Consider the following 12,640-nt stretch of genomic DNA (forward strand, 5'->3'; position numbering starts at 1 on the left):
AGTTTCTAGTATTTCTGCATTCTGTATAGGAACATGTATAACAATTTCATAATTTAGCTATATAGTGTTACTAAAAATACTGAAATGCAAAGAACCCAGGAGAAAAAAAAAAAAAAGAGTTCTGAGCAATCAGAGCAGGGTTCACAAAGTTAATATTGTTCTCATTTTACAGATGAGACCATCAAGGCTTAGAAAGATCAACTGACTTAGCTAGTCATATAGCTAACTAATATAAAAACAAATACTTAAATCTAGTCTGAGGGAATGCTCCTTTTCATCACACTATCTCAATAAAACCAAGTATATACTCACTCCTGCCATTGTTCCAAACCTACAGTCCCTTAATTTGGCAAGATTCTATTTGTTCCTTCACTACAGAGTTCAGGGGTGAGAGCCTTTTTCCAAACCTCCTCTTTAACCCTCATGTGGCCTACCCCACTTCACCATCACTACAACCAAGAAGCTTGCTTCTCTGATCCAGACTGGCTGAACTAGTTCACTTAAGTAAGTCCAATTTCAAATCTTACGCTGAGAAAATCTACTTTTGAATTCTGGCTCTGCAACTTGTTGGGTGTGTGATATTACCCTAAGACTTTATCTCTAAAATAGGAATAGTGATAAAATTCTGTTCTTCCTACTCCTCACGTTGTGAGGATCATATTACATGTAAAAAGTTATTCAAACTGTGAAACAATAGGTTAATATTAGTTCTTATCTCAGCACTGAGCAAAGGATATTTATTTTCAAAGACTTAATATAAAACAGAATACTAAAGTTGTATAAAGATTTCATTATTCAATTTAAATAGTACTTGAAATAATTTATAATAGAACTAGTAAGCACTAGACTCTGAAAGTCCCATCTAGTCCTCTGCCACAAATTAACTGTGTGCCTGAAATAGCCGTGTGACTTCAGGAAGTCACTTTTCTCAGCCTTGGGTTCTTCATTTAAAAATGCAGAAACTGGTCTGCAGCAAGGATTAGTCATCCTCTGCTTCCAGTAGCCTAAGGCTTGTCAAATCAGTTTCAGAGGCTCCTCAAGAGATGAGGGGAAGACAGGCAGGAAGGAAACAGAGAAAGTGGGGCATTCAGGTGCTTCATCCTTAATTCCCTAGAGCAGCTCGACGTTTCTCAGTTTTTACATAATGAGGTCCTATAAACTATAATCAATACTCATAATGGTGACTTTGAGTTCTAAAGGGAAGGCTCATCATGTTCCTCATAGGCCACAGTCTACATCTTACCTACCAACAAGCTTTACTCCAAAGTCCATTTGAAAGCTGCCTAAAAACATATTCTCTCATAGAAGTTATGCTATTCAGTAGCAATCGAATTCACAGGTCAGTGTACCAAGACGTACCAAGACCCATGTAACTCCAAATATTCAGTCATGAAACTTCCTGCCACATGTGACAAGGTTTCTCTGTAACAAATGTATTTCTGGTTCCAATGTGGAATGCCAGGAATATGTTCACTCTGTGCCAAGCTACTAGGAATGGTCCGGGCCCTGCTGAGAGGTTCCATTATTATTATTAGGTGATGAGAGGCAAACTTAGCCAACATATACTTGTTACAGATCATCTACTATGTACCAGGTATTATGCTAGTCACAGGTTTAAAATGACAGGCAAAACATAGCTCCGGCTCTCATGGATTGTGCAGTCTTGCTCATGTCTCATACAGCAGGGAAAGGCTCTGCAGTCATGGCACTGGTTCTTATTATGATTAATCACGGACAAGTCAAGTAATGTTCCCAAGCCTTGGGAGGAACCCTTCTACAAAATGGGTATAATAACTGTAAACATAAAAATGTGGTTTTTTAGGGTTGAATGACACAAAGTATGCAGAATGCCTAGTAGTGCCTTGCACATGGAAAAGTCTCAGTGTTAGGAATTTGATGATATAATAATGATGATGTTTTAATAATGATGATGTTCTAAAATGCTATGCCCTGCTATAATCCAACTGCTTTTCTTATTGGAGTAAGCTCAAAAATATTATTAAATATTTGAAACTACATTTATGATTTCATTCTGACAAGTTCAACTGTTCACATTCTAAAAAGGATTTTTCACATCTCTGATCAAATTATGAAATATTAGTATTATTCCATAAAAAAACTTCAAGGTAAAATTGTTAAAAAATTATATATGCAATAATACATACTTTAAATGAGTCTTAAATACTTTAAGAGTCATGGGAATACAGTCATGGAAGGAAATAAGTTCTTAATTCAAAAAGAAAGTAATAGACCACTTAAGAAAGAACTGAGATGCAAGTCACATATAAACACTATCTAAAGCATTTTGTGTAGCAGTGTCTTTGAATTGTCTAATTTGAGAGATTAAAGAAAACCTCACACAAGCACTGCTCTCCAGGACCCTGATTTATAAACTGTAACCACTCCTATAGCTGTGGTGCAAACTTCTTCAGTGAATCCTGGAATATTATGCAAACAATTTCACCATATGTCAATACCTCAAAGAACAAAAGAACCAGTTCTTTGTGTTTCACAATCCAAGGGCTCACCAGTGAACTATACTAGAGCAAAATCACACAGTGATGAGAACTGAGATTGCAGAAGCCTAAGTATTGAGCCATCCTATAATACTAATATAAACCTTTGTGCTGTAATCACTTTTCCTCCAAAACATTATCTGCAAATCTAAATTTAAAGACTACAGAAACAGCTGTTTTATAAGAAACAGTAGGTAAACACAGGCCTTTTTAAATTTTAACCTGGAGTAACTTATAGAGAAAGCAGTTTACCTAACTTATATTGGATTATGTTTTATCTAAGACAAAAACCAAAAAAACTCAACTGAAAACATCCACTTATTAGGCATAAGGCACAATCTAGTCAGAAGATGCACAAGAAAGACAATAGCAGGTAGTAATAATTATTATTAAATATGCTACAGACTCTAAGCATTATAAGAATTCAGCATTTCCCCCACTCAGAGGGCATCTGAAGGCATCTTCTGAAAATACAAGGTGTAAGCTACACCTTGAAAGACAGTTAAGATTTAAGACTGGAGAAGCCAAACATGGGGAAAGAATGAGATACTATGAACAAAGTAACAGAGGTGGGAAGTCTTGGGCAATATTTAGAATGGCATTAAGCAATTGCCTAGAAATAGCTAACTGTACCTGACTTCTCTCTAAAAATATATCTAATTCCTGACATCTTATTTAGTGCCAATTCCTGTAAATTCTGCTGTATAATTTATGTAGCTGACTAGTCATTTCTTTTCCTACAACTATGGTTTGAGCCCTCAATGTCACTTGCCTGAATAACCTTAACAGTCTCCTAACTCATCTCATAGCCATCAATATTTCTTTCCTTTTAGAAGCATAGATGCTTTGTAAAACTCCATTTTAGACTTCAATGCTTTTGTTATTTTGTATAATAAAAATATTTTCTGTGGTATTTAAGTTAAAAAATCTGTTAAATTAAGAAAAATTAAACTTGCTAAAAACTCTATTAAGCCCTGCAAGTATCATATATTTATATCCTAAATTAAATCAGTGAAATCTGTGAAGTGAAAGAAAGCCAAGCCAGCAAAACTGTCAAAAAATGTACCACAAAACCACATAATCAAGAGTGATTAGTTTTCTCTTCTATACAGAATACTGGTCTTGGGGTTGGGTTTTGTTTGTTGTTGTTTTTATCCCCACATACAATCTGCTTACCACTGATGTAACACTGATTTTTGATGACACTAAGAAAGAATATGCACATGGCCACACACTAGGTACATAAAGTTGAATGACTATGTAGACAGAAGAGCTACAGGATTTATAATGAGAGCCATTTGTAAATTAAATTTTAAAATGACAATTTAGAGCATATAATTTCAAAGACAAGATCGAACTCCATGGTGGAAGGCAGGGGGTTGGGGGAAAAAAATAAATAAGAAATTCAACCCAGCAAGTACTTGTTACATATTGATTATATGCATGGCACTGTGATAGACTGTAACGGCAGACAGGAAAATCAGTAAATCAAAGCGTTTATAATATAAAATCATAAACATATATAACATGGCTTGGGTGTGCCCCCACCCAAATCTCATCTTGTGGTTCCCATAATCCCCACATGTCGTGGGAGGGACCTGGTAGTGGGAGGGTGAAGAGGGGGGCAGTTACCTCCATGCTGTTCTCGTGATACTGAGTTCTCACGAGATCTGATGGTTTCATAAGGGGCTTCCCCCCTCTTTACTCTGCACATCTCCTTGCTGCTGTCATGTGAAGAAGGCTGTGTTTGCTTCGCCTACAGCCATAATTGTAAGTGTTCTGAGGCCTCCCCAGCCATGCTGAACTGTGACTCAATTAAACTTCACAGTTTATTGACCTCAAGGTCAATTTAACCTCAAAATTGAGTCAAAATTGACCTCAAAGTCAATTTCCCAGTCTTGGGTATGTCTTTATGAGAAGCATGAGAATGGACTAATACAACATACAAGTAACTGAACATTCTATATAGGATGGGGATTAATTTACCAAAATTGTTTTAATAGAAGAATGGCACAATTAGATTTACAATTTAAAAAGAAAACTATGAAGTAGGAAAAAAATGATGGTAAGGTGGCTATTAAAAAAAATAATGATTAGAACCAGTAATAAGTGGAAACAAAAAGGAAGAAAAAAAATTAAGTATGCTCATGACTTAGCAGGTAGTCAAAAACTGTTGCTAAGTGACTAAAAGAATAGAAAGAGCTTAGATTGTTTTCTTCTAAGACCACAGAAGGATGTAGAACTCTAGATGATAAAACCTAGCTTAATACAAAGAACACTAAAACTAGGTGTTCTTTGTATTAAGCTAGAGTTTTTCATTACTACGTTAGTCCCTGGACAACAATGAAACCAATTAATGATTCTGAAAACTAACAAGAAGAATCACTACAAAGTTGACAATGCTGACTATCACACTGAATGTTGTGGTATTAAAAAAAAGGGAGGAAATGAGTTGTTACTTTCAGAAAGTAACATACATTTTTCCAAACTAGAAATGCATTATATAAACAGATGAACATATGGCAATACTCAAGGTCACTCATGCAATAGCAAGAGAAAGTGGAAACATTTCACAATGATAGGAAATTATACAACCTTTTCTCTGAAGTCAGCCACAACTGATAATGCAGTTTTTATCTAGAAATCATTGCTACCTAGTTTCATGGAATTGTCTCATTTATTTGCCTTTCAAAATGTTTTAAAAACATTTCAGTCACCAAATTTCTACAAGAGAACTAATATATTCTATCACACAAATGATTAAGATAATAAAATTATATATAAAGAAGTATTTCAGAATTTTTAATTTCTTCTAATATTTGTTTGGCCTATAAGATTGAGTAAATATACACATACTAAGTGTTGAATAAAAAGACTGAAATATGCCAAAATTGGTAATTGTGGATAACTCTAGGTGGTGGTACTATGGATGCTTTATTTTCTTTCTATAATCAATATAGCTTCCTAATTTTCTATGAGTATAGAAATCATTTATTATCAAGGAAAATGGTTCTTCTAAAGCAGGAACAATGCTAAATGGAAGCAATTCTGACTATGTCTAAGCTGCTTCTGCAGAAATGTTAAACTCAAGAATTCAAGAAAAGGGCTTTATTCTCCTATCTTCTGTGTATTGAGAAAAATCTCTGATTTATTAAGATTGATCCTCAATTTATTAAGCAAATTTTCATTACCACGACATCTGAACACAACCAACATGCCTGGCTTTAGACATACAAATAGGCTTTTCTTTCATTAGAAAAATCTGAAAAATGTTAAACAATTACAAGTGTTAGAAATGTCTGTTAGGAATTTAAAAACATGATTTTAAAGTATATGTGTTTATAACTATTATTTTAATGTAAAAAATCCTAAAATTTATTGAATGAAAATTTGAGTACCTAATAGTATCTCAGTCAAGATAATCTTTCCCAAATGTTGGTAAAGACGCTGGCTTTTTGGCTTCCAAATCTATAAGATATTAGAGCTTATCTAGTTTAGTAATTTTCATACATTTTACTGGCACTTAGTGTACATTTAGTTCTTTTTTTCTAAATGAACTACTCTTAAGTAAAACATCAATAGAGTTAAAGATAATAATTGGGCTCCCTGAAGATCTAAATATTTGTTATTTGTTGTTATGTCACTACTTCATTATCTGCAGAATCCCTAAAGCATCTTCACATATCATGGTGCGGTTTGAAAACCAGCTCTCTCATCCAATCACCCTCTCAATCCTCAACACATACCCTTACGGTAAAGAAATCTGAGATCCGGAGAAGTAAGATGATGCCTTAGTTACTGCCTAGGCAAGAAGTAAAACGAAGGCCTTTTAATTTGAAGTTAAATTCTAAATCTTTTCCATTATATTTTTCCTCTACCAATTCTACCCAATATGTGGTCAATTTTTATTCAACATACATATTCTAAGCCTTGTGTTAACTGACTCCCTAGATAGCCAAGGTTTCTTTGGTATTTATTTATGTGCATATTTGTATGTATGTGTGTGTTTCTGCAATACCTTACAAATTCCCTAAAGTGCTTCTAAGACTCTCTCTTTTAACTACACTTCTCTCTCTGTTGGGAATGCCTTCTGCCCTTTTGCCTATCTAGCTAACTTCTTATAATTCATTTTTTTAACCACTTTACTGCATTATCATTCACGTAACAATGACCCTTTCAAGCGTATAATTCAACACTTTTTAGTAAATTACCACGCTGTGCAACCATTGCCATACTTAGTTTTAGAACATTTTTCATCACCCAACTAAGACCCCTTATGTCCATTCACAGTTAATCCCTGTAATGCCCAGCCCCAAACAACCATTAATTACTTTCTGTCTCTACAGATTTGCCTTTTGGGGACACTTCATGTAAACAGAATCAAATAATACATGGCCTTCCATGTCTGGCTTCTTTCATTTAACATACATGTACTTAATATCTACCCCATGACTTTAACTCTTCCCAAGACATTAGTAGAGCCTTCCAAGCAACATCCATACCCTCAAGAGTCTAGGAGTAAGATAAACATAATACTACTCTTCCACATAATCAATTCTATGATTAATCTATGGTCCTGAAAGCACAGGAAGACTGGCACAGGGCTCTTACTGAAAGGAGGCAACTGCTCTAGCAATGACAAGTTTAACAGAACCAACCAAAGTAGGAAGCCAATTGAGCAATAGTAATAGAAGAGTCCAGCCCTACAGACAAGTTTTTGTGGGGTACAAACCATAATAACAGTGATAGTGAAGATGATGCATAAAGACCCCAATTCCTTTCCTAAGACTATCAGTAAGGCAGAAGTGGCTCTCTACATCTCCCCAAATCTCAATTCTCTTAATAGAAAATGCTCCTAAGTTCACTTTCTAAATCTTCTCTTATGCCATACTCCATACAGTACAAGCCAACATCATCTTTCCTCTAAATGACTATAATTAGCCTCCTAATTGATTTCCTCAATTCAAATCTTGCCTGGCAGTAATTCAATCTTCACATATTGGCCAAAGATTATGTTTTAAAAAATTTATCAGATCAAGTATTTCTATTGCTTAAAACCCTTCAATGTCAATCTATGTCACTTACGATAACATCTAAACTCCTAATGTTGGATGAGAGTCTAGTGATCCAGCCCTGTCCACCTATCCAACCTCAGGTCACTCTTCCCCTTGCCTGCTACGGCCCAACAGCCTTTCCTTGGTTCCTTTAACAAGCCAAGCTCATTCTCACTTCAGGACCTTTGTACCGACTGTTCCCTCTGTATAGAATATGCTGGTTCCTTCTTGATTCATATCTAATCTTAAATGTCACCTTCTTAGAGATACCTCCCCGACCTCAGTAGGACTTAGTCACTCTCTAAATTCCAGTCTACTTGAATTTCTTATACTTACCAATATCTAATATTTATCATTTTATTGTTGTTGTCTCTTCTGCCCACTAAAATAGAAGCTCTTTGAGAGCAGGGACTCTATTGGTCAAGTTTATTACTGTATCCAAAGGCACTTAGAAAAATAAGTAGGTTAACAGTATTTGTTGAATGAATGGATCACTATTCTCTTTAAAGATGTCTAACTTAGAAGCCTCTAATACACTTTTTATTTTACAAGGAAATTTTTCATCAAGAATATGGAGTTTGTGGTAGATAATTTTATTTTATGGCAAGCCTCTAAGTGCATATCAACTGGCTGTGTATGTGAATGTCTGTGTGTATGAAGGAGTGTTAGATAAACAACCATTTTTACCATCATAGTGATAAACAAAAATTTTCTGTTGGCTAATAAAACTACAAAGGTAATGAACAAATACTCAGTGGTTGATTCTGAACTCTGCATGTTATTTCTTTAGAAAACAACAAAAACAACAGAATAGTTCAAAGGGGGTTGATATGTTGATAGCTGAAAAGTCTGCCTATTTCTAGGTTAGAAATTTCACACTGCTACTCTTTAAGTCAGAGACGTTAGAAAGCATATATGGTTCAGGTTTGTCACAACATCCAAAGTATATTTCTGTTCAATAACTTGATGACTGTTTTTGAACTCATGGAAAGCTCTTTCATGGAGATGACAGAATGCCTTTTCACAGTGGTTCTCACTTCCCTTTTAAAAAATTGAGCAAGAGAGCATGGCAAGATAACCCCTCAACAGCCTACATTTAACAAGTGTATACTGGGAATTAAAAACCTACTCTTCCAATCCTGCCATGTCAAATGAAAGATAATACAGTTCTCTCACTTTCTAAGTTTTTAATTTGTCTAGGTTGGTGGTTCTCAAAGTATGGTACCTGTAGCAATAGGTTCAGCATCATCTGAGAATTTGTTAGAAATATAAATTCTCAGACCCCATCCCAGATCTACTATATCAGAAAGTCTGAAGATGAAGCCCAGCAACCTGTCTTACAAGCCCTCCAGGTGATTCTAATAAATACTAAAGTCTGAGAACCACAGATTTAGGTTATTGTTTCTTCCATAAGCACTAGTCCAAATAGTAAAAAGGCCAGCTATTATAAGGAAGAAGACTTTGTCAAAGTACTTGCATTATGCAGGATATCTATACATTTATTTTAAAATTTAAGTGTTATGCATATGATTTGTAATGCTTTTTATATTAGAAAACTGTATAAAATGAATCAGTAATTACCTCTTCTGATATGAATTTCAGTGGTACAAGAAGTGTATCTTCATGGAAATGTCATCACTATATAAGACAGAACCTACAAAGGCACCTCCTGTTTCTCACACAAATAGTCGTTTCATATTCAGATTAGATAATAAAACTAAGCTGGGGTAAAAATGGTGTGTGGCTGTTTAGAGAAATCCCGCACACAATTGTGAGAAAGTTTTTTGAAAAATAATATATTATATATGGATATGACTATAGGTGCTTATATGAAGACTGCTAATTCTCACAGTAAATTCCCACTCAAATACCTTCACCCATTTTAGACGTAAGAACAATTACACTTTACTTGTCTATCAATGTAGAGGATCAGAAGGATAGGATCACCCAAGTTTAGTTTTAACCAGTTTATAAAACAGATTTACAAGGGATGTGTTCTATTTTTATGCTTAAAAAAGAAGCAAAAAAAAATTTTAAAATAGCTATAATTTAGAGCAAAATATGATGGAGAAAGGGCTAGTTAACTTTCTTTACAAGACATAAAATTATATGAAATATGATAAAAATGTATGTTCTATTAGCTTAAGGTTTACACATCTTTATTTATCAAATGATAATTTCTCTCCTTTTTTTCTTTCTTCTAGCATTTATCAATTCCTTTTTTTATTTGAGAGGCAGTTTTCATTCTTGTCGCCCAGGCTGGAGTGCAATGGTGCCATCTCGGCTCACTGCAATCTCCGCCTTGCGTGCTGGGGTGATTCTCCTGCCTCAGCCTCCCCAGAAGCTGGGATTACAGGTGCCTGCCACCACGCCTAGCTAATTTTTGTATTTTTAGTAGAGACGGGGTTTCACCACGTTGGCCAGGCTGGTCTCGAACTTCTGACTTCAGGTGATCCACCCGCCTAGGCCTCCCAAAGTGCTGGGATTACAGGCGTGAGTCACCGCGCCCAGCCATCAGTTATCAATTCTTAAAAGGCAGCACTGTCACAAGCTTGTCCAATCCGCCTTATTTTGTGGTTGTTTTTCTGTTTTGTGTTTTAGGCTTTTAGCAGCCTGAAGCCTTGGTTTTTAGTTTCTGTCTCTAGTGATAAGCAGAAAAGAGGGATGAGGAAGCGGCTTTATTGGCTCAACCAGCAACAGAAACTAAGATTTCTCTCCCTTGGACACCCGCAGAAGGGAAGAATACTGGACTAGGGATAAAGAGTTTTTAGCTCCATCTATGCTACCACCTACCTGAATGACCTTGGGAACATATTTTGGCATCATTTTCTCCATCCCTATAGCATTCTTTGTAGCACTAACACTTTATGGTTTTATGAACAGCATTCAACTTACTCCAACACAGAAATGTTCAGAAGGGTTTCAAATTGTAAAAAAAGACTTGAATGGGAAAGGTTTTTTAAAAGTATGCATTGTGGGCAAAAAAGATAGCAAAATTCCATGCTAATTTAAACATAACAACTAAGAGCAAGTGGTGAATACTGTCAGGTCAATCATTTATACTTTTTCTCTAGTTCTTCACAAACACACGCAACATTTTGACATAAAAAGCCAGTATTAGTCAATTAAATTGAACTATTCTCTCCAAGTCATACAGAAAATATAGTCCTCTAAAGCTATAGACATAGAATTGGTGCCTGATGCTAACATATCTTCTTGAAAGTATCTATTTTTAAATTATGCGTTTCAGGAAGACACACTGGGGAATACTTTATTTCAGAGATTCTAAGATGCATGTTGTTTTCCTGTTATGATATATCTGAAAATAGGACTATGTCTTAACAATCGATGATGTCTTAAAACCACTGTTAGCCAAGCAGCAGTCATAGTTGTCATGGATTATCCATGTGTGAACATCAGAATACAAACACCAAGCTTGGAAAATGAATGTCAGTAGCTAAGAAGTAAATCTTGGAAACAATTGTGGGGCACTCTAACCCCTTAGAACCAAGACTGTTGGACACAAAAATGACTAACTTTACACATCAATAACTGCAAATCCGGTTTAAAAGCCTACATCCCTGGCGTTTAGCTTTTATATTGATTCTATTAAGAAATGCAGCATCACAATGCTCTTGACAGCACACAAAACAATACTGTATGAAAAATCATGGACCTTGACAATGCTGAGTAAGTCATTTGGATTAGTTTATATCTTCCTTTTTATGTAAGTACAAGTTGGATATAAGGTTAAAACAATTTTCTAGTTAAATCTAAATATTCTACTCCAATAAGGTGGAAAACCTAGCATAAAAAAATTAGTGTTAAAAAATTCAGAATATGTATATACTAAGTAGTCTAGTATCAAATAATAGTATGTTTTATGATTCATAAAATACAAATAAACGTATTTTCAATTTGTGGAAAAATAAAACCTTTTTGTTTAATTCCACTGAAAAACCTCCTTTGTTGCATTACCTGTAAACCACAGCAGCCTACAGCATTCATTATGGAGGCATTGTGAATAACTCTGTAAGGAATTCCCAGCTTTGTTGCTCTTAGAACAAGATCACTGTGTGTTGTAGCCCTGTAGTGAGAAAAGATTAGATTGGATTAAAGCAAACAACACTTTCAAGACAGTAAAGCTATAATATTTCCTGAGTTCATGTCAATTAAAGAGATAGGAGCACTGCATTTCTTCAAATTCTTCTACACACCTGCATAAAGGTTTCATCTGAGCTTTTTAGCAAGAAAATGCAAGACTAAACATGCCCTTCAAAATGTTGAGTTGCTACTATAACACTCCGAAAGCAGCCTTGGCAGCTACTTAAAGGGACCTTTACTTGCCCTTTGTCCTGTAAATACCTGAAAAGACATCTAAGAAATATAAGCTCAGCAACTTAACTCTTGAGCAGCAATTCTTAAGCTCTTTGGTCTCAGAGTCCTTTTAAATTCTTAAAATTACTGCTCTAAAATTCTAAATTAGGGCACAACTAGAATCACTGCTCTATTTTGAAGGCTTTGTTTTTGTATTTAAAATATAAGGCAGAATATACAGATATACCGTGAAGATACTGCAAGTTTAGGTCAAGATAACCACAATAATGTAAATATCAAAATATAGTCAGCCACATTAATTATTTTAGTTTCTTATACATATAAAAGTTATGTTTATACTAAACTGTAGTCTGTTAAGTGTGTAATAGCATCATGTCCAGAAAATGTGCATATCTTAGTTTAAAAATACTTTATTGCTAAAAAACGCTAACAATCATCTGAGCCTTCAGTGAGTCGTAATCTTCTTGCTAGTGGATGGTCTTGCCTCCATGTTGATGGCTGCTAACTGATCAGGGTGGTGGTTGCTGAAGATGGGGGTGGCTGTGACAATTTCTTAAAATAAAACAATGAAATCTGCTGCATTGATTGACTTTTCCTTTCATGAAAGATTTCTCTGTAGCATGCAATGTTGTGTGATACCATTTTGCCCACAGTAGAACCTCTTTCAAAATTGGAGCCGATCTTCTCAAACCCTGCCAGTAATCTAATCAACTAAGTTTATGTAATATTCTA

The 12,640-nt window shown here is 35.1% G+C and overlaps 1 protein-coding gene across 6 annotated transcripts in view; it reads right to left on the reverse strand.

The window, feature by feature from the left end:
• DPH5 (diphthamide biosynthesis 5) overlaps positions 1 to 12,640 on the reverse strand; it is a 35,620-nt gene that overhangs the window by 12,233 nt on the left and 10,747 nt on the right. For all 6 annotated transcript variants that reach the window (XM_025385035.1, XM_025385054.1, XM_025385044.1 and 3 more), the window contains exon 4: positions 11,549 to 11,657. In XM_025385035.1, coding sequence (XP_025240820.1) covers positions 11,549 to 11,657 — 109 coding nt within the window. The remainder of the gene's footprint in view (positions 1 to 11,548; positions 11,658 to 12,640) is intronic.

This window comes from Theropithecus gelada, chromosome 1 (assembly GCF_003255815.1).
Source record: "Theropithecus gelada isolate Dixy chromosome 1, Tgel_1.0, whole genome shotgun sequence".
Lineage (NCBI taxonomy): Eukaryota > Metazoa > Chordata > Mammalia > Primates > Cercopithecidae > Theropithecus > Theropithecus gelada.